The 27,481-nt window shown below is 34.7% G+C and overlaps 1 protein-coding gene across 2 annotated transcripts in view; it reads right to left on the reverse strand.

The window, feature by feature from the left end:
• MTTP (microsomal triglyceride transfer protein) overlaps positions 1-27,481 on the reverse strand; it is a 56,592-nt gene that overhangs the window by 28,341 nt on the left and 770 nt on the right. Inside the window, exons 1-6 of one of the 2 annotated variants that reach the window (XM_038582042.1) lie at positions 15,929-16,092; positions 10,381-10,568; positions 8,914-9,057; positions 3,108-3,215; positions 1,792-1,908; positions 1,339-1,478 (exon numbers count right to left, since the gene is read on the reverse strand). In XM_038582042.1, the coding sequence (XP_038437970.1) occupies positions 1,339-1,478; positions 1,792-1,908; positions 3,108-3,215; positions 8,914-9,057; positions 10,381-10,568; positions 15,929-15,989 (758 nt within the window). In that variant the 5' untranslated portion in view covers positions 15,990-16,092. Of the gene's footprint in view, positions 1-1,338; positions 1,479-1,791; positions 1,909-3,107; positions 3,216-8,913; positions 9,058-10,380; positions 10,569-15,928; positions 16,093-27,481 lie in introns of those variants that run through there. The other variant, XM_038582043.1, reaches the window with a different exon arrangement.

Below are 27,481 nucleotides of genomic sequence, written 5' to 3' on the forward strand. Positions count from 1 at the left end.
AGAGGCCACATGTTGATAAAAAGGCTCATGTTTGTGAGCCTCAGTAGTTTGAGTTTTTCCAGCCCAGATAATAAATAGATGAGGAAATAACCTTTGAACCAGCTCTGGTCGGTGACTACAACTACAGAACAGACCTGACAAGGCATGCCTTGCTGAGCCAAGGCAAGATACAGAATTCTGAGAGAGAATAATAAAATGACTGCTGCTTTTTGCACCACTAAATTGGGAGTGTTTTGCTGTAGGACAATGGAACCTGACAGACCTGGTAAGTAATTTAAAATATTTATTTTATATGAATATATATGAAAACAATATGGTGCAAAGTAAAATGAAAAATTCTATCCAGATGAGACTTCAAGAAATTTCAAGCATTTATGGCTTGAAGCACATCTCCAAAGACTTTGCATCCACTCTCCTCTGATATTAGAGCTACTTCAGAGAAAGTATTTGACAGAAATGGCATATGATAGAATATATTTAATGCTAGGACACTTCTATATTAAAATACAAAAACAACATATACTCTTAGATTTGAAAATTCTAGTTCTTAAGCCCATGAGGACTTCTTAGTGGAGAAATTTTCTCACATTGAAACAACAGGCTTGAATATGGTTAAGTACTACAAATCAAAAATACAAAAATTCTGTCATATGACTTTACTATGGAACTTTTTATGTATTTCTTAACAACAATAACAACAAAAATTTCAAGGAGAGAACATACAAATGCCACCACTTTTTAACCTTACCATTGGAAACATCTAACAGAGAAATTAGAAAATAAACTAGAATAAATCAGGTAGTTAGTCTTTTTTAAATGTAAATTTTATTCAATAAATGACTGGTACAATTTTAAATGAAATTCTATTAAAAAACAGCGAGTGCTTAATATATGCCAGACAGTGGGATCCCTGGGTGGCTCAACAGTTGAGCGCCTTGCCTTCAGCCCAGGGCATGATCCCGGAGTCCCAGGACCAAGTCCCACAACGGGCTCCCTGCATGGAGCCTGCTTTTCCCTCTGCCTTTGTCTCTGCCTCTTTCTCTCTCTCTGTCTCTCATGAATAAATAAATAAAATCTTTAAAAAATGCCATATAGTATTGTAGATGATGTTAAAAATAAAGGTGAACAAGATATAATCACAGTTTTCAAGAAGCTAATAGTCAAAATGAGGAAGCACTATATATCTATATCTATCTATCTATATATATTATATATAATGATATATATTATATATATATAACATACCTACATTTAACATTTGTAACATGTATATTTAGAAACCAAACAACAATATAACAAAGAATAGGAAAGAAAATTTAAATTTCATCATTATCTTACTTTGATACTATATTGCCTGCAATGGTTGGTAGGAAATTCATCCGAAAAGCATGTATCTCTTCAGCAAACACAGCTATAACAAAGCTGTCTTCTATCTTATAGGTAGTAACAGCTGTGCCTTTTGAAGTGACACCCAAGACCTAAATAAATACATACATACATAAATACATATTTGTAGTTGTAACAATCAGCTTTTTATCTTTAAATCAAGTCAAATAGCAAACTCTTTTTTAAATCTTCAAACGAACTTCCCCTTAATACCTTCCCTTCACTGCCCAAACTTACAATATACGAAAAGAAACCTTTTCATTTGATATTGTGTGAAACAATAACCTAAACTAAAAATTATAAACGTTCCCAAATTATACTGTTACCTTATTGTTCTATTATTTTAAATTAACTCTACAAAATGTAATTATTTGGATGCCTTAAAGAGAGTAATATCAACCATACCTGATTTGAGGTTGTAAATCCAGGCCTCTCTATTTTGCATGAATCCAAGGCCTTAATTTTGGTCACTTTGTCTTGATGAGCCTGGTATGTCACCTTACAATCCCCAGAGATATCTACCTAAAAAAAAAAGTAAAAATACAATGTTTAGGATTCTCACATGGACCATTTAAATTCCAGTGGGAAGTGGCCTGAAAATTGAGTTTCCTGATATTGCCATGGGGTGCTGACTTTTGACTCATTTTGCCCAGGCTGACAAGACAGAAAGACAAGTAGAATTCAGTGTTTCCTGAAGCATATGGATTCTTTTCCATCCTCTTTTTTTGAGTCTTCCCACCATCCTTTTATGCCCCAGTAATAATAGAGGATTTCCTACTTCTCTCTAACATCTAGTAAGAATTGGACAAATGGCCTGGTCATAATCAAAACCTCTGGTAAATGGGTAATTATGTGGGAAGACAATTTGACTTTTAATTCTGTATCTAGATGTGAATATGTGTGCGCATGAACATGTGTACACATGCTCTTTGACTAGCTGAATATAATTAGAAACCTTAAAAACCTGTGGGATTAATTCAACTCATTATAAGTCACATTAACAATATGAGTGTGGGCAAATGTATGCCAGTATGGACTGTTTAGCTTCTCTGAGCCTTCCCTCATGTCTCGGCCAGCACCACATCTAGCCTTTATTCTAGCAAACTACCAATATTCCCTTAGCTCAGCCCTGCCGTTAGATTTTCTCACCCACTCGTAGGTTGGCTGAATTCAGAAGAGGAAACTCAGACTCAATTCTGCCTTTGACTCAAAGTGTGATACTGGAGAAGCCACTTAACTTCTCAGTTTCTTTGTCTGTAAGATGAAGGAGGCTGGTATAGACCACTGGTTCCCCAAACTGACAATGTATCCAAACTATCTGAGAAAATTGTTATAATACAGATGCTCAGGTCCTGATCTACTGACAGAATCTCTGTGGTGAATCTAGGGAATCCATATCATAAATAAGGTCCCCATAGGATAGTGACGCACAGTGATGCCACTGAGAGGCTCCCCAATGTTTTCTGTATCTTTCTTGTCATTCATTCTATAAGTATCCTTACTATAATGGATTCTAATTTCTTTCACTCTGTATTTGAGTACAAATTGGGATAAATGGTAATTAGTTTCAAATGTAAATGAGACTTAACCACCCTACTCACTTTTTCTGAGCATTACCACAGTAGTAACTTTTTCACTCAATTTCTACAAATAGAAATCCATATGAGCAATTTTGGTAAGTATTGCAAATAATATTCTGGATCCTTAATCTTAGTAAGTACCTCATTGGTGGTTCCAGAGCTTAACTGCATCTGAAACAGACTAGCCAGGCCTCTCTTGAGATTTTCTATGGCCACTGGCTCATTTGGATATGAGTAGAACTCTTTGACCTAGTGGGGGAAAAAAAGACAAACATAAATGAAGCAAAAAGGCATTATGTATCAATAGCAGTATCTATCAGTCTGGGAGATAGAGACCTGTTACTTCAAAGCTAGGATTTCTTTTTTTGTGAAAAGAAACTATTTAAATTTCTAAGAAGCTAATCTCTGAGAATATGAAATTTTGGGAAATGGATAATTAAGTCTCTGAACATAATGGGCATAGCCTAGGGAAAGAAAGGGTAAACCAATTTAGACTGGGATTTCTATGAAAGCAAGAAGGATTGCTGAAGGAAGACAAATCAGGAATATTTTCTTTGAACATATCAATATGTTCCCTTCCTGTCACTCTGTTTGAAACAAAAATGAACCAGTGTTTAAAATAACAAAGAAATCAGTTAGTTCTTGGAAGAGAATGGCAATTATCACACTTGACACTCATAAGCTAGCACAGTCTCTAAGGATTATGATGAGCACCAAGACATGGCCATTGTGCCCGTGGACAAACTTCCACAGAGGTGACTTTTGCTGGCCTTCCAGAGGATTCATGTTGACCCTGAGTATAAGGAGATAGAGAAGGTTGGAGGATTTGAGGTTGAAATTGCTATCATTGCATGGCCTGTCACAGGCACTGCTTTGACTCCCTTCAGAAGGCAGGAAATGAGGTTGAAATGAAGAGGATGACTGTGATTTGTCTGTAATAGTCAATAGCTTAGCTTTGTTTTACCCTTGATATCTATCTGTAGGCCCAGGGGTGATAACAATTTCTCATACCAATTTGATAATTTAGGTCATGTTTAAGAAACAAGAATAAAAATACAAAGATAATTTTCTGGAAGTTCTGCCACTCTTCACCCTGTATTAACTCCAAACACATCACATAATTTAGAAATAGAGAATGGATATAACTTCCTTGTAAAAATCCCCAAGGTCTCTGGTAATTATAGCTGAGCATTCCTACTGGAAATATCCTGAATGCCTTCCTATTCTCTCTAAAACCAACTATGATTTTTCAAGTAAAATAGAAAGTTCAGAAATTATGCAATGAATTCAGTTAATACCAAGCTCAACAATTCAACCTATATGAAAACCCTCTCACACCTTAGAAGAGAATATTTTGCCTGAATTAGCCAAACCAGTACCTCGAATCTCTATTTTTATTTTCTACATATACTCTGCCTAGTGACAAACTTACTAGGTACTTTATCCAGCAATCAATTTTAGTCATTATACTGAGCAAACCTATAAATGTTGGAATTGTGTTTGTCCAGGTTAAAAAGGAACTGGAATGGTGACCTCAGTGTCTGAAAATCCATGGTATCATGTTCTCAAAGAAATCACTGGCAATTTCTCAGACCCAAGGCTGTTTCTGATGTTCTATTTTGTAAACTGGGTCTTCTTTCCCTCTCAGAATTACAGTGTAACTTCCTTTTCAAATTTCTGGGAGTGTATCTCCAGATATCAGGACTACTAAAGGTTCATAGGTGGATTGCTTAAACCCAGGTGCAGCCAGAAGGACTCTCTTACTGGCAATACGCATATGCCTATGGCCTGTGACTTTTGTGACCTGAGTTTTAAGTACTTCAGAGGCAAAAAAGGAGTTTTTAAGTGGTGAAAATACTTGTACAATCATCAGTATCCTCACTTTCCTTCCAGGCTATAAAATGATGCCTGGAATATTTATATAAAGTTTTACTTGAAATTTCAGGAAACCTAGTTCTTTGATTTAATTTTTGGACTATACAAAAGATTAAACACTCTTTTATCAGTAGCCCATGCCTATGGATCAAGTTTTGCTCTTGACTGCTAGGTCTCTAAGAAAATGGTATTAGTAACTTTATTTCTTTAACAGATGGAACAATGTAAACTGGAAGACAAAAAGAGATTTTTTTTTTCATTCTTCTATTAGTTTTTATTGGCTCCCTAAAACTAGAAAAGTGGACAAATATGTTTTCCTCACTTGTATGACTGCTATCTTTGGGGCCTAAATTCTGTTCTTTTAGTGTAGACCAATGAGATCCAAAGTGAAAACAGCTCTGGTATCCATATTAGCTAAATGTCAAAATGCTTAGAATTAAGCAGGCTCTCATAATTAAAAAAAAAAAAAAAAAAAAAGTCAGAACTTTGCAGTTCAATCCATGTGGCTGTCACAGCAATAATCTTAAATTCATTATTTTGTAACAGGAATCAAATAAGTTTTATTATTCAGGCCATAAAACTGATTTACTTCATTCAGTTCTGAAATGAGCTCTGAATATCTGAAAGCACAGGACTCTTATCTGAATTCACAGTGCCCACAGCTTCCGGAAAGCAACAGTGACACCATTTAGTTATACAAACTAAGTCTTTAAACCAAGGAAACCAAAAACAGAGGAAGATGGGTGAGCTGAGGAGAAGGAGATGCAGTGCCTCTTTTTATCAAATTTTGAGGGCCAATTTTAACTTGGAATCAGTCGGGATTCATTGTATTTTTTCCTTAGGAAAAAAAATGTTTCTATATATCCCCTTAATTAATATATTCTTTAAGAATAAGAGAAACAGCCAAAAGAAGCAAAAAGAATCCTAGCAAACAGACTAATCATTTTATTTAATCTACTTAGCTGGAGCTATGTCTCTAAATATATCTTTGATATATATCTAACTGTATAGTGAGGGAATGACACATTGGAAAGCAGACAAGTAAAGATATATCTGAACAACCGAAGGATTTCAGGGTGTCACATTTCTTATGGAGGTTCAATGTGTATAAAGGAGCCATACTGCCAGATTCAGAGAGCAAATCAATACCTAGAAACAACACAAAATAAAGGGCCAACTAAGCAGCCATGAGGTTATTTTAATCAATGCTGACAGTGAAAACCAAAAATGGAAATCTGGTAATTATCCAGTTAATTGGATTAGCATTTTAGGCCCAAAAAAGAATCCATGCTGTAACTGGAGGCATCTTTTGCTTGTCAGTGTTAATCAACATAACCAGGTAAATGTCATGTTTCCAACTTCACTTATGATTTGTAGACAAAACTAAAGCCATGCCCAAACACGTATGTGGGGAAGGTGAGTGGACATGGAAAAAAGATGATGTACAACAAATAATGCATCTGAATGTTTTAATGAGTTCTCGTTTATAATGTAAATATAAGAGCTTAAAACGGGGGCTCCGGCAGGACAAAAAAATACATGCTGCTGAGCATCCTTGAAGTCACAGAAATTTCAGGAGGTAAAACTTAATTTGAGCCTGAGGTAGAACATATTTTTTAATAAAACTGCCAATCAGCAGCTCAGCCTTTCCTTTCATAATCCTCTCATAGTAGGCTGAAGTGATCCTTTAAATAATGATCTTTCTGACAGTGATGTGGCTGAAAATTCCACATGGCTTCTTAGTCTTCAGGGTCATTTTTTTTTTTTCCAATGAGTACTTTATCATATCATTGATAGATACCACAGTGCACTTTAACCTGAGGCTATCGTAAATCATTGCAATCACAGCTCATGTAGAATTGGCATGTTGGAGTCACTGAAATAATGATGTGGCAGCTTCATCCCAGCCTTTGAACAGTGAGGGCACTGAGTCCTTTTGTGTGTGTAACAAAAGACTTTGTACTCAACTGCTACCCAAGAGGCTATAAAATGGTAGGTTGTTATTAAGATTATAAATGAAACTAATATTTTATGGGTTCAAGTGTCTTTCCACACTGGAAGGCAAGAGAGGAAAAACATGGTATTTCATGTTTGTTGTGTCATATGAAAATCAGGTGAGTTAATAGATACATTGGAGGATAAAACAGGTCAACCAAAGAGGTGGTGCTTCCCAAATCCTTATAGCTGAAGACAATATAATGTGGAGGTTTCCAGTCTAGCCCCTGAAATTAGACCTTCTGTTTCAATCCCATCTGCACTACTTGCCAGTTGTGTGACCCTAGGCAAATTTCTTTACTGCTCTTAACTTTGGTTTCCTCATCTATTACAAGAGGATAATAAAGCAGCACCTGCCTCCCAGAGGTGTTCATGAAGATAAAAAAGATCATTCATGCAATGTCTTTGGCCTCTGGTGCACAGTAAGTGCTCAGTACAATTTAGTTATTATTAAGCAAGCAATAACCAAAGTCTTTCTCAAAGTTCAACTCATTTTAGCCCCATATACCCTTATAGATTCATTCCTTTAGTTTACATTCATTGAGTCCCCACTATGAGCAGGCACTGAATATACAGTTAAAGACACAATTGCTGCCCAATGCTGACTGCAGACAAATAAAGAGAGGATTTCAACATGCTGTGATAAACACTTGAATAGAAATAAGTCTAGGAAAGTATGGAGTTTGGGAGAATATTGGGAAAGTCTCCTGGAACACTAAGTTGGTGCAAGGCACGGTTCTGGGTGCTTTGGGGAGGAAGAGAGTAGAAGGTCATGAAGGAGAGAGGGGGGAGCTGGAATATACATAGAAATGGGAATTTTCTCTACTGAAACTCATAATCTAGCAATGAACACAAATGACCAAAAGAACAGTGATAGGGCCACAAGCGAGCTACAAGGTGTTAAGAGGGTTCTAAAGAGGGGTGGTTATTTCCAACTGGTTAGAAGGACATAAACTTTATAAAAGAAAAGGCCTGTGAGCAAACTGTTAGGCATGGTAAGTATTTTGACAAGGAGAAAAGAAGCAGCCTTGAGATGGGGATTCATATTTGGTTGTAGAAGTAACAATGCAAGAATCCCTTTTCGGTGACTTATATAAAAATGTACATCATGATTAGCAATATATCACATGTCTGAAATTTATAATTTAATGTATTTGTTTTCACCTTTATTTAAATCTATAAAATGTGAATCTAGAGACATTTTAGAGACATGTAGTAGCACTTTAGCTCTGAAGATCCCTTACTGTTTTTCTCCTTTGGCACCTAAAATTGAGCTTTTATCTTTAAAGATACATTTTTATGTATATCAATATAATATCTATACTTTTCAAAAGCCCACATATGTAATGCCTAGTAATTCACTGATCACAATTTTGTCTCAATTTCAAACATTTAATGACCAGTTTAATAGACTACAATCAAATCATAAGTTATGCACATTCTACAGAATTCTCTGAGCAAACTTTCAAATGGATATTATAGTGTTCATTAAGTACTTTAATATATAAAATGCTTTTCAAAGTCATAGTTTTAAAATAAGCTCTAAGTGCTTCTTTGAAAAATCAACTCTACCTTAGGAATGCCATGCCCTTTAAAATGCTATGCCCTTTCAATTTTGTATATTAGCCAGATACTGATATTCTCATGAGCTAATAGCCAGATACTGATATTCTCATCACTAATTCAAGTTAGATCATTTCAATCTCATAATTTGTCTACTTTCCTAAATGATGTACACAATCACCTGTGATGACCTAGTGTTTTAATACCTTTCTAATCCTTCCTAATTTAATAAGTAATATACCTTTTAATAATGCATCTCAATAAACAAATACTTGATTCTACTATAAGGATTTTCATAAAAATAGGAAACAAGTGGCTAAAAACATAAGTGAATTCAATGCCTTGATTTACTTCTGAAGCATTTAATTTGCAATCTCTGCTTATTTGTTCTTGAAAAATTTCCATTTACTATGAAAGTAATGATATTATGATTACCTCAAAATAATTACTACTGAAAGGAAGAAAAATTTAAAGTAGAAGAAAAAAGATGGAACACCCCCAAAATCACTTTTACCTTTCCATGGATTAGATGAAGGAGTACAGGTCTTTGTAAAGCTTCCAGATTTTTCTTTCTTATGATTTTGGGTGGGTTTTTTCCTTTGAAAATGCTCTTCGCTCCTCTCTGCTCATTCACATTTTCAACATTTACATCTTTCATCTGGAATCATGGAAATAAACCTGTTAGAAAAATTTGCTATGTCTATTTCCATCACAGTCTCTTAGAAAATAAAATGGGGTAAAGCAATAAATAGCATTGGCCATAATGTATTCTGTTGTTTTTCAATTCATGATTTATAGGACTTAGCCATTAACTTTAAAAGAATGGAGAAGGCATCCAAAAATTAGGTTTTTGAGTTAGGTAAAAATACTGATACTTAAAGAAATCTGTGAATTCAGGTTTACAATAATTATAACTGGAAAGTGGCTCTTTTTTTTTTTTTTTTTTTGGTCACTATCACTCTCAATCATGTTGACTGTTGCTGTCTTCCGAGTCTCTTCACTTTCTTTACCATTTTTTGAAAGGGATTATAACCCATTATACTTCACTTATATATGCAAAATTAAAGATAAACAGTCTGATTACTGAACAAGGAAGTGCATTATGCACTTGGGTCTGCAAAGTACTTTACCATTCTATTGAGAAATGGCTTACCGAAGTGGATGATGAAGTTTTGATCCAACTTGGAAGCCACAACAGCTATTAGAGTCATCCAAAGAAGCAAAGATCACTTGATATATGTATTACAATGACACCTCATTAGGAAGTTTATCAACAACTACTTATCAGTTACAAAGGAACAAATCTTGGTCCTGTGTACCTGTTTCACACTAACATGTGGAAGAATAACTGACTTTACTAGAGAAATCTATTGCCTTTAGACCCTTGAAAACAAATATGGAATCATTTATATATTAAAACTGAAAGGTCAAGGCCTCAGTGGCCATCTAATTTAAACTCCTTTCTCAACACATAAATCTAAACTATCATAACTGACCAAATACTGCCATGCCAGACAGCACCTGGTTCTTACCTCAGAAAGAATATAGAATAGGTTCATTTCCTCATTGGTAATTCTATCTGTTATATGAAAGAACTCAGCAAAATTGAGAGCTCCCAATTTATCTCTTCTTTCGGTTAGAGTGATCTTAATTGTGTTTCACATGATCTGGATTCTAGACTTCTTCTCACTCCTAGAACTTCTCAAATGGATTCTAATTTAATGCAAATATTAATGTGAAATATAGAACTGGATATCATGCTATAGTTACTCACCAACATATGCCTTCTTTTGCTTATTCAACAACTTGGAAAGACCAGATCACTTTTGATTAGCAAGAACTTCTAAACTGTAGATCTATTTATTTCAGTGATAGATAATAAACTAAATGGATATATAACCAAGAGCACAAAACAAGTGCTGTCCAATGATACACTTCACAAAGACATGTAATCTTTGCATCTCTGATAGAAAATACCTACAGTGATTTGGATCAGTTGGTCATCATCTCCATCAGGATTCCTCCACAGTAAGACGACGTCCACATTAGACGAAATTCGGTAGCCTACACTGTCTTGTTGTTTTCCTTTGCCCCGATCAAGAAAAACTTCAGTGGAATATGTGAGTTTGTACAGCCGGTCATTATTTAATGAGAGACCAGTTGTGTGACCTGCATAAAGATCGTGACACAGTCAAGGCTCAGTTGTAAGGTACCTGTCAGACAAGGGACTGTACTTTCTTGCTATCAATGCATTCCTCATTTAGCAAAGCGGTGCCTATTAGGAGCTTGGTAATATTTGCTAAATGAAAGATGGTTCTATTCTCCAACTGCTGAAATATAGACTTGAACAACAACAAAAAGAACTAATAAACAAATAAGCTTCCATTTTAGAAAACTTTAGTTTGTATTCCTAATTGATAATTAGATAACCTAAATATTGCCCTGGCTGATATTTCCTTTTTTAAAGGAGATATCGTATTGCTTTTAATTATATGGATATGATTTCTCTTCTCCCCCTAGCTTTATTGAGGTATATTGGATATGATTCCAAGTAAAGATTTAGCCAGGAATCGCTTTACAAAATTAATAAAAAAAATTTGTAATTAACATATCATTTCAGTGCAACAGATCAATGTTGAGGTAATTTTAAGGGTTAGAAGGCAGTTCCTTATTGGGTATTTAAAGACTATCCCCTGAAATGTAATTTGCTCTACTAATTATAATAAATATATTACAGTTTATTTAACTATAGTAAACTTTTAGTACAAAGGTACATTTCAAGGCTACACTATGTAAATTTAAATTAGCTGCTCCTGAATAAAGTAATGTTTTACTACATAAAATCTTAGTACAGGTTTTAATATGGCAGAGGCAGTTAAATGTCAAATAGTATAGTGAGCCAAAATAATTGATATATGGAGCAGTTCACACATTCTCTAATTCAGCTTAATTTAACCCAAAGAAATGTGAAGGAGTAGGATCAAATATTTCGAATCTGATGGGGTAGATACCATTATTAGTCTCCTTTTATAGATAAGAAAAATGGAAAGGCAGAGATTATGCATTTTACCCAAGGTTACCCAGTCAGTTAGTGATAGAGTCAGGATTTGAACCCAGGCTGTTTGGCTCTAGAGACAATGCTCTTCCTTTACTACACACATCTAAACCTTTAGGTTGAACTCTTTCATTCCTAGGGAGTGAGTTAGGAATTTGCTCATATATTCAACAAGACGTATTTAACACCTACTGGGTGGTAGGCACTTTCCTAGGTTCTGGAGTTATACCAGTTAATAAGCAGACAAAATGTCTGCCTTTGTGGAGTTTACATTGAATGAGGAGGAGATGGGCAATGAAAAAGATTATGAGGAAATTATAAAGTGTTAGAAATGCTAATAAAGGGAAATGAAAGAGGAAAGAGAATGGGAATGCTGAGGGAAAGACCATCCTGAGAAGGTAATATTCTGGGCAAAGGCTTTTAGGCTAGCCAAGGGATATCTGTGGAAGGAAGAGCCTCCTCCCCACTATCCCCACTCTTTTACCTACTCCTCCACCACCCCTTTCCCACCTCCCTCACACACACATAGAGGTAATAGCAAGTTTAAAGGCCCTGAGAAGAGCTCAGTGCAGGTGTAATGGAGGAGTAGCAGGAAGGCCAAAGAGATTGGGATTAAGTGAAAGACACTACAAGAGATGAGGTCAAATAGATGCCTATGGGTGACAGGGAGATTTGCAGGGACATGAGTTAGAATTGGATTCTGAGTGAGATGGAAAGCCCCTGGAAAGTTTTGGGTGGTGAAATTGTGTTCTGACAAACCTTCAAAGAAAGGAGATAAGGAGACAAGAAATAGGAATCTAAAAAGGCCAGGAGAAGGAAGCATGGGAGGCAGGTATCTAAGAGTATACATACAAAATCAGACTGTGTCCAAGCATCAAATCACTCAGAACCACAGATATAAGATACAGAAGACCAAAAAAGTCAGGAAAAACCTTGAAGGAGACAAAGTCTATGACTACCTCTTGCCTCCTCTACCTCCAACTCTTCTACATTTTAACTGGTGATACTGCTACAAGTTCAAATGTTAGCTTTTTGGCCAGGAAAGACATTTTGACCAGAGAGGCCTTCTTTTTATGATGCCTATCAAATTCCAGAGAGGGCATAAAGGAAATATATGTCTTATCTAATCCTCTCAGCAGTTCTGAAAGGTAAGCATTATATCACAAGCTGAGAAAAGCTGACTCTGCTTTCAATCCAACATAGCAGATAAAATTCAGAATCTGATGTTTAAATTACTGAGATCTAAGTTTTGTGGACTACACAAAGATGTCTGTTTGCTAAAATAACTACAAAAAGTTTGTAAGAAGATAGCCCCTCGTAAATTCCAAAGATTTCCAAAGTATCATGTTGATCTTTTTTCCCTTTTACTTTACCAGTCCAATGAATGTGAAAACAGACAATATATTATAGATCAGTTCTTGACTCTGATTTGTAAGTGATCAAAAAAATAGGCCTCATTTTAAATCTTTTTCCTACTTTGTTTTTTATTTTTATTTTGTTTTATTTATTTATTTATTTATTTATTTATTTATTTATTTATTTATTTATTTTTAGAGAGAGAGAAAGTGTGTGGGTTAGGGCAGAGGGAGAGACAGAATCTTAAGCAGGCTCCACATTCCGCGCAGAGCCCAACATGGAGCTCGATCTCATGACCCTGAGATCATAACCTGAGCTAAAACAAAGAGATGCTTAACTGACTGAGCCACAGTGGTGTCCCTTTCCTTTCTCTTTTAACTGTAGATAAAGCCTAAAAGGATTAAAATAAGTGGACTGTGCTGTAATATTGTCCCTGTTATCCTTTCCTCTTTAATAAGTATTTCTCTGTTTATGTTATTCAGAGATCTGGCAACACTGGACAACAGGAGCATATTTTATTTATTCTGTTCATTTATTTCTTTCTTAGGATGTTGCTCTACAGAGTATGCAAAATGGCACTTCTGTAACTGAGATTAGATAAAACCTCTTCAACGTGCCCCTTCAAATCCATTTTAAAATTTAAATGACTTAAAAGCAACAAAACTCTCAGTTTTAGTCTGTTAAGAAATATCTTAAAATATGCATTTATCAAAACTAGGTAAATTCAAGGTGAGATATAAGACACATGCAATAGTGATAAGGATAGGTAATGGGATTTAGGATTCCAACAGAAAACTATAAGGCAAAAAGTAAGAGTAGGATGAAGGATAAGGGGGAAAAGATTGGAAGATGATTAATGAGAATGAACTGAAAAGTGAAGGTCAGGCTAGGGACTGAGAGAAAGACAGTAAGTGAAGGGACAGTCCGGTTTAGAGGTAAGAAGATTGAATAGAAAGCTCATGCCTGGGTTAGCAAAAGTAAAAGTACTATAAAGGAAACACAAGGAAAGCACTGAAAATAGATCCACCATGACAAAATATGATTGAAAAAAAAAGTAAGGAAACCTTGAGTCTTTAGGACATTCACGAACTCAGCCTATCCTCTTCTAAAGGAACACTAGTCCCTACTAATCCCACCCCTCCTTCTTTTCAGTACAACCTGCACTCAACATTCACCCAGACCTGGGGATTTGCTAAACAGTTGCATTTATAATTAAGTTTGAGATGGAACAATTAAAAAGTAAAAATGAATAATCTTTTTTTAAAGTTTGAGATGGATTGTGAGGTGATACATGAAATCCCAAAACTTACAATGGCCTGATTTAAAAATGGACGATTACAAGTAGTTTGTTTCTTAAGTGTCAATCATTACAAAGGGTAAGGAATCTATAATGAAGTCATGGTAACATAATACAAAAAGTTATTACATCCAGGTAGAGAGAGCTGTCAAGTCCTGTACTTTTTATTTATAATATTTGACATAAGTAGCTTGTAGCAATGAAGCCAATGGTGCTTAAACTTTGGGGCCTTCACTTGGCCAAGCTCCTTCCAAGATCTTGGAAGAGAACTCTTGCCGTATCTTTTTTTTGCAGTAACATTTGCAAAAGTAAGATATTTTTGCAATCTTTTCTCGAAGATGGCCCCTAAATTGCATAAGCTTCAGGTTATAAAACTCCGGAGTTACCATTGAGCTTGTACACAACAAACTAGCTATCTGTCATCTTCTAAACTGTATTTCCTGTATGTCATTGTCATGTATGTGCCTGGATGTGTGTGCGTGTGTCTTAGAGTCTCTATATGTGCATGTGTTGGAAAACATCAAGTTATCCAATTTTCTCCTTTATAGAGTGGGAAAAGATAGAAGTGTACAATAACTACTATAGTTCAATTATTTTTCTCAAAATAATAAGGGTATAAGATTTGCTATTATGGTATATAAATCTTTCATATTTCAAATGCTCAAAAATTTACTTAGCAGATAATACCAAATAAGGACTATATTTTTAAATAATAAACACTTTAGAAACTGATGAAAAATATTGTCTTTAGTTCCAGAGCCTAAAGTATGATTTGCTTAGCTGAAATAATTTAAATTTAGCCCTGCCTTTATTTCTTCAATAACAAAGATTGTCTCTCAAGAGAAATCTTGGGACAAATTTCACTTTATGATCAAGAACTAGTTATCCCAAAAGTGTTTTAGAAGTTTGCAAGTGAATTGTTTTATGTCACTTAGAGTACACAGATATTAAAACTGGATCCTATCATGCTAAGTTATGTGTTAGATTAACTGGTTTTTACAGTGTGTCCTCTTAAGAGACTCTAAAAGTGATTAGTTTACATCAGGGGCCACACTTAGAAATCCAAGGAGTTTGTTTATGTTCTAGCTGATTTAAAACAAGATTCCATATTAATACATTTCCTTCAGCTTGCAGAAACCATCCCTTATAAAATATGTTTGTTCTAAAAAGTATCAATTCATATGTGTTTTTTAAAACCAACTTTATTTTAAAGTAGAAACTATAACTAGTAACACTATTAATCCAAAGATAATAAGTCTTATTTCTTAAATCTACACCATGTAGCTTTATTTTCTTTAATTCACTAAGTATGATAATTCTCACTTTTGAAAGGTAATGTAATTAAATGCATGCTTTACCATTTCATTCATAATTCTTTGGCAAATCAAACGCCTTTTTCATTGGGTCTAATTCTTCTTGATGTCACATTGCTAAGCAACTACAAGGAAATTTAAAACTGGATTTTCAAAATCCTCTTTTACAATTCAAATGAAGGAGCTGCATTCACTGAGTGACCAACAGCAGCAGGTAACAATAGTTGGCATTTCTTTTCTCACTTTTAAAAATAGACCATGAATGAGAAATTGAAGCAAGGGGCACATTAGTCTATGGAACTGAAACTAAAAGGAACCTCTGTTTTCTTAATGTATGTAGGAATTTGCATTTGTTTTTCATTCCAACCCAGGCATGCCTTCACGAGTATTCCAAAGTTATGTAGTTTTGAAGAGGGTTTAGTTAGGAACTCTTTCACTATTTCTCTCTCTCTCTTTCATGCACACACTGATTAAAATTAAAGTTTAGCAAAAGGCAACACAAACTTACCTTTAACAGATGCTGAATATGAAGAAATGAAGCAGAGAAAAAGCACAGCGAGGAGAATCATATTGACTAGCTACCCTCTAATGCATCCAGTTCCCAGCCAGGAGTCACTGAGAAGTGGACTCTTCTGATGGCAGCCAGGAAGTGACCCTCCTCAGAACCCGCAACAAGCATGTTTATCTTTGGGGAAAGGTCAGATTCCAAACTCCAAAATGAGGACCTAAGTTCACCAAAGAACTCACTATTAATGATTAAACTTAGGTGGGCTGTAGGTCTTGGTGTCTCATTCCATTTAATTTTTTTTAACTCAAGAAGGAAAATCAAGAAAAATTTCACTTTTGAGATCTAAACCAGTCTGCCTTCCTATAAATTCAGAAGTGCTGAAGGACATTTGAGAAAAACTGGTGGCAATACTTCTCTATTCAATACACAGTATCATTGTCCTATATTAGGTGCTTATTCGTATATTTTGCCACTTTATGTGGGAGGGTGGTGAGGATTCTCAACTAAGCTAAATCTTAATTGAATTTTATTATGTCTTTTTGGCCAACTTGGAATTTTTTTTAATACTGTGTGGGTGCTATTATTTAAGAATCACTCTGAATTTTAGGATTTATTTTTAAATTTTTAGATTGTACTACCACCAACTACTTCAAAATAATGTTATAGCAGATAGAGGTTTTCACTTTGAAAATTAGATGGTTCTCTTTATGTGTGAAACTAATAGGGTTGTAGCAAATCAGCATTATCTATCATTAATATGCTAGCAGGCCAATATTATAGTAGACCTCTAGCTCTTTCTATGACAGGAAACACTTGTCTGAGTCCTCGGGCTGGCTAGTTGGAGTCCCCTATGCTTTCTGAATCCCATTTCTAGGAAAAGATTCAGAGGTAGAATTATAGCCCTTAGCACTTTTGCTACAGAAAATTAATCAGGAAATTCTCTAGAATTAAAGTGAATATACTAGTATAGCTAAGACTATGCTAACCGAAACAACACTTGTCCTTGAAAACTCCTGCAGGAAAAAAAAAAAAAAAAGAAAACTCCTGCAAGGGAAACCTGCTCTGAACAAAACCTACTAAAATGAGATGGTTTGGGGAGAAGGTGGGGATGTTTTCGCAGGGAATAAAGTACTGGTAAAGGGCTATTTGAATGAACTTGAAAATACAGCCATGTTCAAGTATAAAATGAGTTCTTAAATCTTCCTTCCTCTTTCTCAAAACCTTTTCTAGAATCCTAACCTTAAGCTTATATCTTTTAGACAACCCAAGTAAAAGAAAGCCAATAGGGTCACGAAGTGAAGTATAAAATTTTAAAATCTCTAGAGTTAAGCCTATTACCTCTTGAAATATGTTTTTGTATAAAGAACTGAAAGATGAAAATTGTTTGTCTTTATCATCTACTGAGATTAGAACTTTATTTGCTATCCTAAGTTTCATATACAATCATGGTTGAAGTACCTATACAAAAATAAAATGTCTGGCTGTGAGTACCACTGTAAAAGTATAAATAATACGCTTTTCTGGGGTAAACAGAAAAGGCCATTCTTAAAAAAATGTTTGTTGAGGAAATGTAACTTTTTATGAATAACAGGAATTACAAATACAAGGTAATGTGAAAGTGCTTTGCTGCTTTACATTTGAATGGATTTCTACATGTTTCATGATATCTGCATTACACACATTGTGATATGAAGCCATTAGAGGCACCTAAACTTTACGTGCTTATTTATTTAAATTAAAGACTGGTTTGAGTCATATGTGATTCTATGAAAACTGTCTTTTGTATTTCCATTTGAGGCTCATAGTCACATAGACCTTTAATGTTTGTGGTTAGATTATGCGATTCATGATACGTGTCTCTTTGGGTAAAGTACCATTTGTTGTCAAGTGTCTACCAGAGTCCAACCAATAAAAACCACATCAGTATTGCCTAATAAAATAAGTTCTTTCATTGAGCATTTGCTTTGGACTAGAAAGCTTCTGTGAATCACAGTATTAAACAGTCATTTCAGCCTGGGATGTTTAAAGAAGCCTGTTTCTGTTAGTAATAAATAACATCATCCTTTTATATTTTGCTTATAACTTTTACTTCGTACAAGGATATTTGAAAGACTTAAGATTGTTTCATCAGAAATGAAATAAGAATGCCAAATTCTTTCCATATTCAGTGAATTCTGTGTACCATAGAAGAGGCATTCTCCTCTGTTGCTCAGCTGATCAACTAGAGCAAATGTGGTATAACATATTTGGAAGATATCTCCCCAAATTCATAACCTATTTCACATGGCATGTGAAACAGAACAGAAGCACAGCACAGTATAAAAATAACAAGAGCTATCATCTATGAAGTGATTACTATGTATAATACACTATGCTAATAAGCACTTTAGATTTTTTATAATATATTCTAACAATTTACGTATTAGAAAAATGAAGCTTGGATTAATTTAGTAAAAATGACTACGAAATATAGAAAAGCAAACCTTAAAATCTAATCACTCTTCTCCTTTACTTGAAAAATATTAGAGATAGAAAGTGGAAAAATTGATTTATTAACGATGACAGAGGAATATTAACTGGGACTGTCACTAACTTTAATAAGTCTTTCACAATTTGTACAGAAGCTAACAGAGCACTTACTGTTGTGTTTAGATGTTCATACAGGCTGAACATACAGGGGGGAAAATTGATCCGTGCTAACCAGGTCAAAATCAAATAATAGATTTTAAAACAATTCTATTGAAATGAAATTCTATTGGTAGTACATGACACTGTGGAGTATCTGCTATACAATTATTTGGCAGTGATAAATAAGAAAACTATGACATAAAGATGAGTGACTAATTCCAAAGTGCAGGTGTGTTTCTGTTAAGTATCAGAGGTTATTAGAAGTTAGCTCATTTTCCAAGATTGGAAGACAAATGAACTTCACCCATGAGGAGCTGGAAGGAAATGCATTACCTTACCAGATATCGATATAGTAAGTCAGACTATATGATTGAGAAAAAAAAGTCTTTATATCATAGGAACACTTTACTGTGTTCTTAGGGGGGGAAATGACATTAATAGGGGAAAAAATTAGAAAGGCACTTCAAGTTACCCTTAAGTGGTCATAATAAAGTCTAATAGCATTTTCAATTGAATGAAGGAGTTAGAATTTTCAAGAGGTCTTGCAAAAATCATTCTGTTAGGTTGAGAATATTCTTATGATGTAATGATCTCTTTTACACCAAGGCAAAATTATAGGAGAATATATAAACTATTTTAGAAAGTATATTTTAAGAATTCTCTTTGAAAAAATAAAAATCTAAGTGCCTAACACTAAATGCCTTTCCTTAACAAGAATAAACTTGAGACTTAGGTTTGAAACATTTGAAATCTAAGGCTCTCCAAAAAGGATAGTAGTTTTTCCAAAATGAAGTTAATAAACAAACTGTATCTTCACCCCCATTTCCACAGACACATATTTGACAACAACAACAAAAAACCCTTATGGTTCAATAATAACCCAACAGCTCCCTAAGAGGAGTCCAACTTTACATTATCTTTGACCACAAAATAACTGATTTTTCAGCATTTAAAGGAGAGAAATGATGACTGTCTTTCAGTAAACTACTGTAAAGAAAATAAAATTTAGATTTAGATCAGATTGATTTTAATTACTAAGATAGCCTAGAGATTTCCTATATAGCCTGCATCTAGTTATTCCTCTTAGTATCTTACATTATTTGTGAGATTTATTTTTGTTTTTTTAAATTAACAAACCAATATTGGTACATTATTATTAACTAAGATACAAGCATATGTTATTTTTTTGTACTTTATTGTGCTTTGCAGATCAAATTGTGCCATTTTTTCAACAACATTTGCCCATTTTATGACTGTCACATTTTGGTAATTCTTACAATATTTCAAAATTTTTTCTCATTATTATATTTGTTATATTGATCTGTGATCAATGACCTTTGATGTTACTATTGTAATTGTTTTAGGGCACCACAAACCACATCCATATAAGATGGAGAATTTAATAAATAAATGTGTGTGTTCTGAGTGCTCCACTAGCCAGCTGTTCCCCCATCTCTCTCCATCGCCATAGGTCTCCTATCCCCTGAGACACAATATTGAAATTAGGCTAACTGATAACCCTACAATGGCATCTATATGTTTAAGTGGAAGGAATAATCACATGTCTCTTACTTTAAATAAAAAGCTAGAAATGATTAAATTTAGTGAGAAAGGCATATCAAAAGCCATGATAGGCCAAAAGCTAGGCCTTTGGTACTAAACAATTAGCCAACTTGTGAATGCAAAGTTCTTAAAGGAAATGTTAGTTCACTGAACACATGAATGGTAAGATGAAACAGCCTTCTTGCATATATGAAGAAAGTTTGAGTGGTCTGGAAAGAAGATCAAACCAGCCACAACGTTCCCTCAAGCTAAAGCTTAATCCCTGGCAATGCCCTAACTCTCAATTCTCTGAAGGGTGAGAGAGGTGAGGAAGCTGTAGAGTTTGAGGCTAACAGAAAATTTTGAAGCTATCAGGGGTTGGTTCATGAGGTTTAAAGAAAGGAGTCATCTCCATAACATAAAAGTGCAAGGTGAAGCAGCATGTGCTGATGTAGAAGATGAAGCAAGTTATCCCAAAGATCTAGCTAAGATTCATGAAGGTGGCTACACTAAATAATAGATTTTCGATATAGAAGAAACAGAAAAAGATGCCACTTAGGACTTTTATAGCTAGAGAGAAGTCAATGCCTGGCTTCAAATCATCAGAGCCAAGCCGACTTGTGACTTTAGGTTGAAACCAATGCTCATTTGCCATTCAGAAAATTCTAGGGCCCTAAGAATCACACTCAATCTACTCTGCCTGTGTCCTATCAATGAAACAATAAAGCCTGGATGATAACACATCTATTTATAAACAGTTTACTAATACTGTAAGCCTACTGCTGAGACCTACTGCTCAGAAAAGACTTCCTTTCAAAATATTATTGCTTACAGACAGTGCACCTGATCACCCAAGAGCTTTCATGGGTGTGTGCAATGAGATTTATGTTGTTTTCATGCCCATTAACACAATATCCATTCTGCAGCCTACGGATCAAGGAGTAATTTTGACTTTAAAGTCTTATTATTTAAGAAATACATTTCATAAGGCTATAGCTGCCATAGATAATCACCTCCTATGATAAATCTGAGGAAAGTCAATTAAAAACCTTCTGGAAAAAAAAAAACCTTCTGGAAAGAATTCACCAATCTAGATGCCAACAAGAACATTTGTGATTCATCGGAAAAGATCAATACATCAACTTTAACAGGAGTTCAGAAGAAGTCAATTCCAACCCTTATGAAGTACTCTAAGGGGCTTAAGACTTCAGTGGAGGAAGCAACTAGAGATATGATGGAAATAGAAAGAAAACTAGAATTAGAAGAGGAGCCTAAAGATGAGACTGGATTGTTGCAATCTCATGAAAAAACTTTAACAGGTGAAAAGCTGCATCTTGTGGATGACCAAAGAAAGTGGTTTCTTGAGATGGAATCTAATACTGGTGAAGATTCTGTGAAGATTGTTGAAATGACAACAAAGGATTTATAATATTACATAAGCTTAGCTGGTGAAGCAGCAACAGCAGCAGCAGCAACAGCAGGGTTTGAGAGGATTGAGTCCAATTTTGAAAGAAGTACTAGCTAAGGTAAAAATGCTATCAAACAGCACTTTTGCGTATGAGGTGTAAAGTAACAATCCATTTGTTTGGATTTTCCTTTTCCTGATTAGTGATGTTGAGCATCTTCTCATGTGTCTGCTGGCCATCTGAATGTTTTCTTGGGAAAAAATGTCTACACATGTCCTCTGCCCATTTATTAAAAGATTTTACTTATTTATTCATGAGAGACACACAGAGAGGCAGAAGACATAGGCAGAAGGAGAAGCAGGCTCCCCTCGAGAAGTCCAATGTGGGACTCCATTCCAGGACTCCGGAATAACACCCTGAGCTGAAGGCAGATGCTCAAACACTGAGCCACCCAGGTATACATCTCTGCTCATTTTTTAATCAGGTTGTTTTTTTTAAATATGAATTTGTCTATGTACTTTACATATTTTGGATATTTACCCCTTATTGGATATATGACTTGCAAATACCTTCTCCCATTCAGTAGGTTGGGATGGTTGTTTTTTTGTTGTTGTTGTTTTATTTTGTTGATGGTTTCCTTCACTGTGCAAAAGATTTTTAGTTCACTATAATCCCATTTGAGATTTTTTTTAATTAATTAATTTATTTATTTATGATAGTCACAGAGAGAGAGAGAGAGAGAGAGAGAGAGAGGCAGAGACATAGGCAGAGGGAGAAGCAGGCTCCATGCACCGGGAGCCCGACGTGGGATTCGATCCCGGGTCTCCAGGATCGCGCCCTGGGCCAAAGGCAGGCGCTAAACTGCTGCGCCACCCAGGGATCCCCTTGGGATTTATTTTTTAATTGTTTTTTTCTTTTGTTGCCCTTGGACCAGGACACTGATTCCAAAAAAACATTGCTAAGACTGATGTACAAAAGCTTACTGCCTATGTATTCTTTTAGGAGTTTTATGGTTCCGGGGCTTATATTCAACCCTTTAACCTACTTTGAATTTATTTTGTATATGGTGTAAGACAGTGTCCAGTTTCATTCTTTTGCATATAGCTGTCCAGTTTTCCCAACACCATTTATGCAAGAGACTGTCTTTTCCCCCATCAAATATTTGTTATAAATTAATTGACTATAAAACAAAAATAAAATAAATTAATTGACTCTAAATGCATGAGTTTATCTCTGGACTATATATTCAGTTCCACTGATTTATGTGTCTGTTTTCATGCCACTACCATACTGTTTTGAATACTGTAGGTTCGTAGTAAGTATCAGGTAGTGTGATACCTCTGGCTTTGTTCTCCTTCTCAAGATTGCTTTGGCTATTCAGAATCTTTTGCGGTTCCATACAAATGTAAGGATTATTTGTTCTAGTTCTATGCAAAATGCCTGTTGGGATTACAATGAATCTGTAAGTTGCTTTGGGTAGCAAGGGAATTTTCAGGATATTAATTCTTCCAATCCATAAGCATGGTACATATATTTATCTGCATCATCTTCAATTCCTTTCATCAATGTCTTACAGGGCTCAGAATACAGGTCTTTCACCTCCTTGGTTAAATTTATTCCTAGATATCTTATTTTTTGATGCAATAATGCATGGGATTGTCTTAATTTCTCAGATAGTTATTGGTGTACAAAATGCAACAGGTTTCTATAAATTATCCTGCAAATTACTGAAGTCACTTATTAGTTCTAATAGATTTTTCAGTAAATAAAGCCTTTAGGGTTTCTATGCAAAGTATCATGATATCTGCAAGTCGTGACAGTTTTACTTTTTCAAGATGCCTTTTATTTCTTTTTGTCTGATTGCCATGGCTAGGACTTCCAGTACAATGTTGAGTAAAAGTCTTGAGAGTGGTCATCCTTATCTTGTTCCTGATCATAGAGGGAAAATTTTCAGTTGTTTGGGTTTTTTTTACATTAAGTATGATGTTAGCTGTGAGTTTGTCATATGTGGCCATTTTTACATTGAGGCATTTCCTTCTATTCCTGCTTTGGTAGTTTTTATCGTAAATTAATGTTGAATTTTGTCAATCTCTGCATCTATTATGATGATTATATGATTTTATCTTTTGTTTTGTTAATGTGGTGTATCACATTAATTTATTTGTAGATGTTGAATTATCCTTGCATCCCTAGAATATATCCCACTTGATCCTGACTTATGATCCTTTAAATGTATTGTTGAATTCATTTTACTAATAATTTGTTGAGAATTTTTGCATCTGCACTCATGAGGAATATTGATGGGTCTTTGATTTTGGTACCAAAGCAATGCTGACCTCATAGGATGAGTTTGTAAGTGTTCCTTCCTCTTCAATATTTTTGGAATAATTTAGGTTAGGTACTAACTCTTCTTTAAATGTTTGATGGAATTCACCTGTGAAGTTGTCTGGTCCTGGACTTTTGTTTTTTGAAGAGCTTTTAAAATTACTGATTCAATTTCATTACTTGTAATTGGTCTATTCAGATTTTCTATTTTCATGATTCAGTCTTAGAAGGCTGTTTCTATGAATTTATCAATTTAATCTAGGTCTTTCAACTTGATGGCATATATTGTTCTAGTAGTCTCTAAGAAAACTATTTCCTTTTCCTGTCTTATTGCACTAGCTAAGACTCCCAGTAAGATAATCAAATATATATGTGTACTTTTTATATTTTGCATTCTTTTCTGAGTTCTGTTGCTCTTCTTCAAATTTTCTTTTTGCCAATCGCTTTATTCCTGAGGGGTTTTTGCTTATTTTATGTTGTTCTGTCTTCTATCATTAAAAATTTTCTCTTGGTTTAAAATACCGGATTATAGTTTTTATACGCTTTTTTCTATTTCATATTTTCTTATAACAACTTAAGAAATATTCAACAATAATCCTTTTTGTGGTAAAGTTTTAAGCTAAATAAGTCATTGTTAACTTCCAAGAGGGAAGGGTGGGTACAATAGCTTTTTAGCCTCATAGTTCTAGAGCTTCCTTTTCTCATATTTTCTTAAAATGACACCTATGTATCCTTATCATTTCTGAGCTCTGTCTCCTCTCCCACTTTTATTTGACCTTCATTTTCTTTGCCTCTCTTGTTCCTGTCCTGTTCAATTTGGATTCTACTTCCAGAAATTTCTCCTTAATGATGGGCTTTGTCCAAGAAGGGAGCTCAGAATTATTAAATTTTATGAGTTCATAATCTCCATATCTCTCCAGCACTTTCAGACCTTCTTGCAATTCCCTTTGTACTTACCCTGAAATTACAATCATCCAGTTTTGCTCCTGATCTCATATTGGTCTTGCTTTTCAGGGAACACCTGTTGGCAGTTTGGGGTCCTCTCATTCTCATGGCCTTCAGATGCTCTCTCATCTTCTTGCTATTTCCTCCTACACAGATACTGATACTAAGTTGAGTTTGTTCTCATCTGCTTGTATTTTGAGCTTTATGTGGATTCTTTTTCGCTTAGTTATGTTATAGTCATGATCTGTATTTGTTGTTGTTATTATTATTGCTTTGCTATCCAAGATGTTCTACCTGTTTTTATGAGGAGATTCAGACTACAATGCCTCCATAGTCATCTTCATAGAGCTTCAATATTCATGTCTTACTTAGGGGCCAGGGGTAAGTTATGGTTTTTCAAGTTTTAAATGTTTCCTATATTTTTTAAATCAATCAAAATGCAAGTTGAAATAGTCATAATAGGTTGCTTTTGCCTTGTAGTACTTTACTTTAAAGTAATTTAAAATAAAAATTAATTTGTTTGCTTTCTTAGCCTGAAATTAACGTACACACAGTGTTACTCCATTCCCACACCCTCCCACTCCCAAGTTGCTGAAGGATACTTTTAGACTTAATGAAATAACAGAACTAGGCTTAAAATAATGGTATTTGTGATGACTACCCAATGTTTTCAAGCCAAACATTTGGAGGATCTCATAACTGTATTACTATTTTGTTGTTGCTGCAAAATTCTGCTTCTATCTGAGCCCCTTTCTCACTCTACAAATGACAGTCCAACTTAACAAACTGGCTGCCAATTATCTAATTGTGGTCCATGTGTTTTGTTTAGCCTGCTCACTACTTTAAAAACAAACAAAATAGTTGTCAACACTTAAAAACAAGATTTCATAAAAATCCAGTTTCCTGGCTGCTCTTTTTTTTTTTTTTTTCTGGCTGCTCTTTAAAAATTGAGATCTAGTATAATGAAACTCATATTCCTACTTGGTATTTGTGCTTGACTAAACAGAGAATACTCTCTCTCAGGTTTGTGGCACTTTTCTCCCAGATAGTTTCTCACATTTCTTACCTCCTAGTCCTCATAGGCTTATAGGTTTGCAACCCTAGAACTAGTATGTCTTTGATTTCAAACTCTTATTTTGGCTTAAACCACCATATAAGTGCTGATGATTTCTAAATCTCTATTTCTACTTAAATATCCTGCATACTCCCTAGGACCCATGTATTCAGTATCAAATTATTATTTTTTAATAAACCTAATTTTCTTCCACTATTCTTTAAATGACCCAGTTTAACATAATTACATTCCTACAGTTGTCCAAATTTTTAAATACCCTTAGGGTTCTTCTTTCTTCCTTTTTTTCTCATCCTACCCACAGCTTTTCAATCATGTGTCAAATTATGACATGTCTTTGCTTTTACAGCTCTCAATATTTTGAATACCTTTCTCTTCTTGATATCTCGAAAACCACTTGCTTTCCGAGATGAAGCAAAATTAATTTCTAAAACTAAATCTCCTGTCTCCAAGAGCAGTTAGTGTCTCCTTTCCATGTATAGGCATCTCAAGCACACTGTACATTGTAAGGGTATTTATTTACAGCTGGCTCTCTCACCAGTTGATGGATTCTTACAAGGACAGAGATTATGATTTAGTTATCTTTGCATCAACAGTACTAAGACAAAAACATGAACTCAATGAATGTGTCTCATGAACAAATACATGAAGTTATACAATTCAATGAAAATAAGATTATTTCCTATCATGAATTTACTTTCAAGTACAGTCTATATTATACTTCAATTTCTGATTAAATCTCCCCCCTCTTCTTGCTGGCACTTTTCTTGGTGCTTGCTTTGTACTGATAGTAGAACCACTTAAATATTTGTACCTGTAAAAGTTAGACTGTAAAGTTAAAGTGGCTGTATCAAAAGAAAACTTATTGGCTCCACGATGACAATATGAATTTTTAAGGTAACTTCAAAAATTCTGCTTTAAATATATAAGGATGCCAAATATTAACACTGAAAAATATGTAATTACTCATAATCAGAATCCTGAGAGGCACTGAACAGCTGCTGAAAAATATGGCATGTCACTATGCCAGCTTGAGTTTAATGACCTACATGTGAAGGGCTACATATCCAATTACTAATCCTCCCTCAGCTACTCTTTAGCCTGATATAGAGGCAGCTGAAAAAAAGATGCCCTACTAACATCAGAAATGGATCCAGACTTTGTTGTCAATGTTCAGCCAGGAGATCTTTTAGATTTAAGACGAGGAAGAAATAGGGAGTGACCCACAACAATGTTATAGCTGACACAGCTTTTCAAGTAAAATTTGAGGGTTTAAAGCAAAAATGATTTCAGTTTTCTGACTAGAGAACTCAAATCCTGCATTTAATTTTGTTTATTAAAACCTTTAAACAGGCTCAAATATGTTTTCAAATATCAAGAGTAATTTACTTCACAATTCTTCCCGTACCAATGTGGCAGTCTTCTAATTCATCCACTCAAATCTCATTCTTATCTTCAAATTCCGTAGTAATTACCTATTAGAAGTAGGCCAAAACAAAAGCTAAATAGAAAACGACAGTCTACTAGATTATGTTTCAGTTGTCCCTCAGTTGACTTGCTCTATATATAGCAAAAAAGATCATATAAGGTCATGTATTAGGAACAATGAAATGTCACATGATGTTTTGCAAAACA

The sequence above is a fragment of the Canis lupus genome, chromosome 32, assembly GCF_011100685.1.
Source record: "Canis lupus familiaris isolate Mischka breed German Shepherd chromosome 32, alternate assembly UU_Cfam_GSD_1.0, whole genome shotgun sequence".
Classification (NCBI taxonomy): domain Eukaryota; kingdom Metazoa; phylum Chordata; class Mammalia; order Carnivora; family Canidae; genus Canis; species Canis lupus.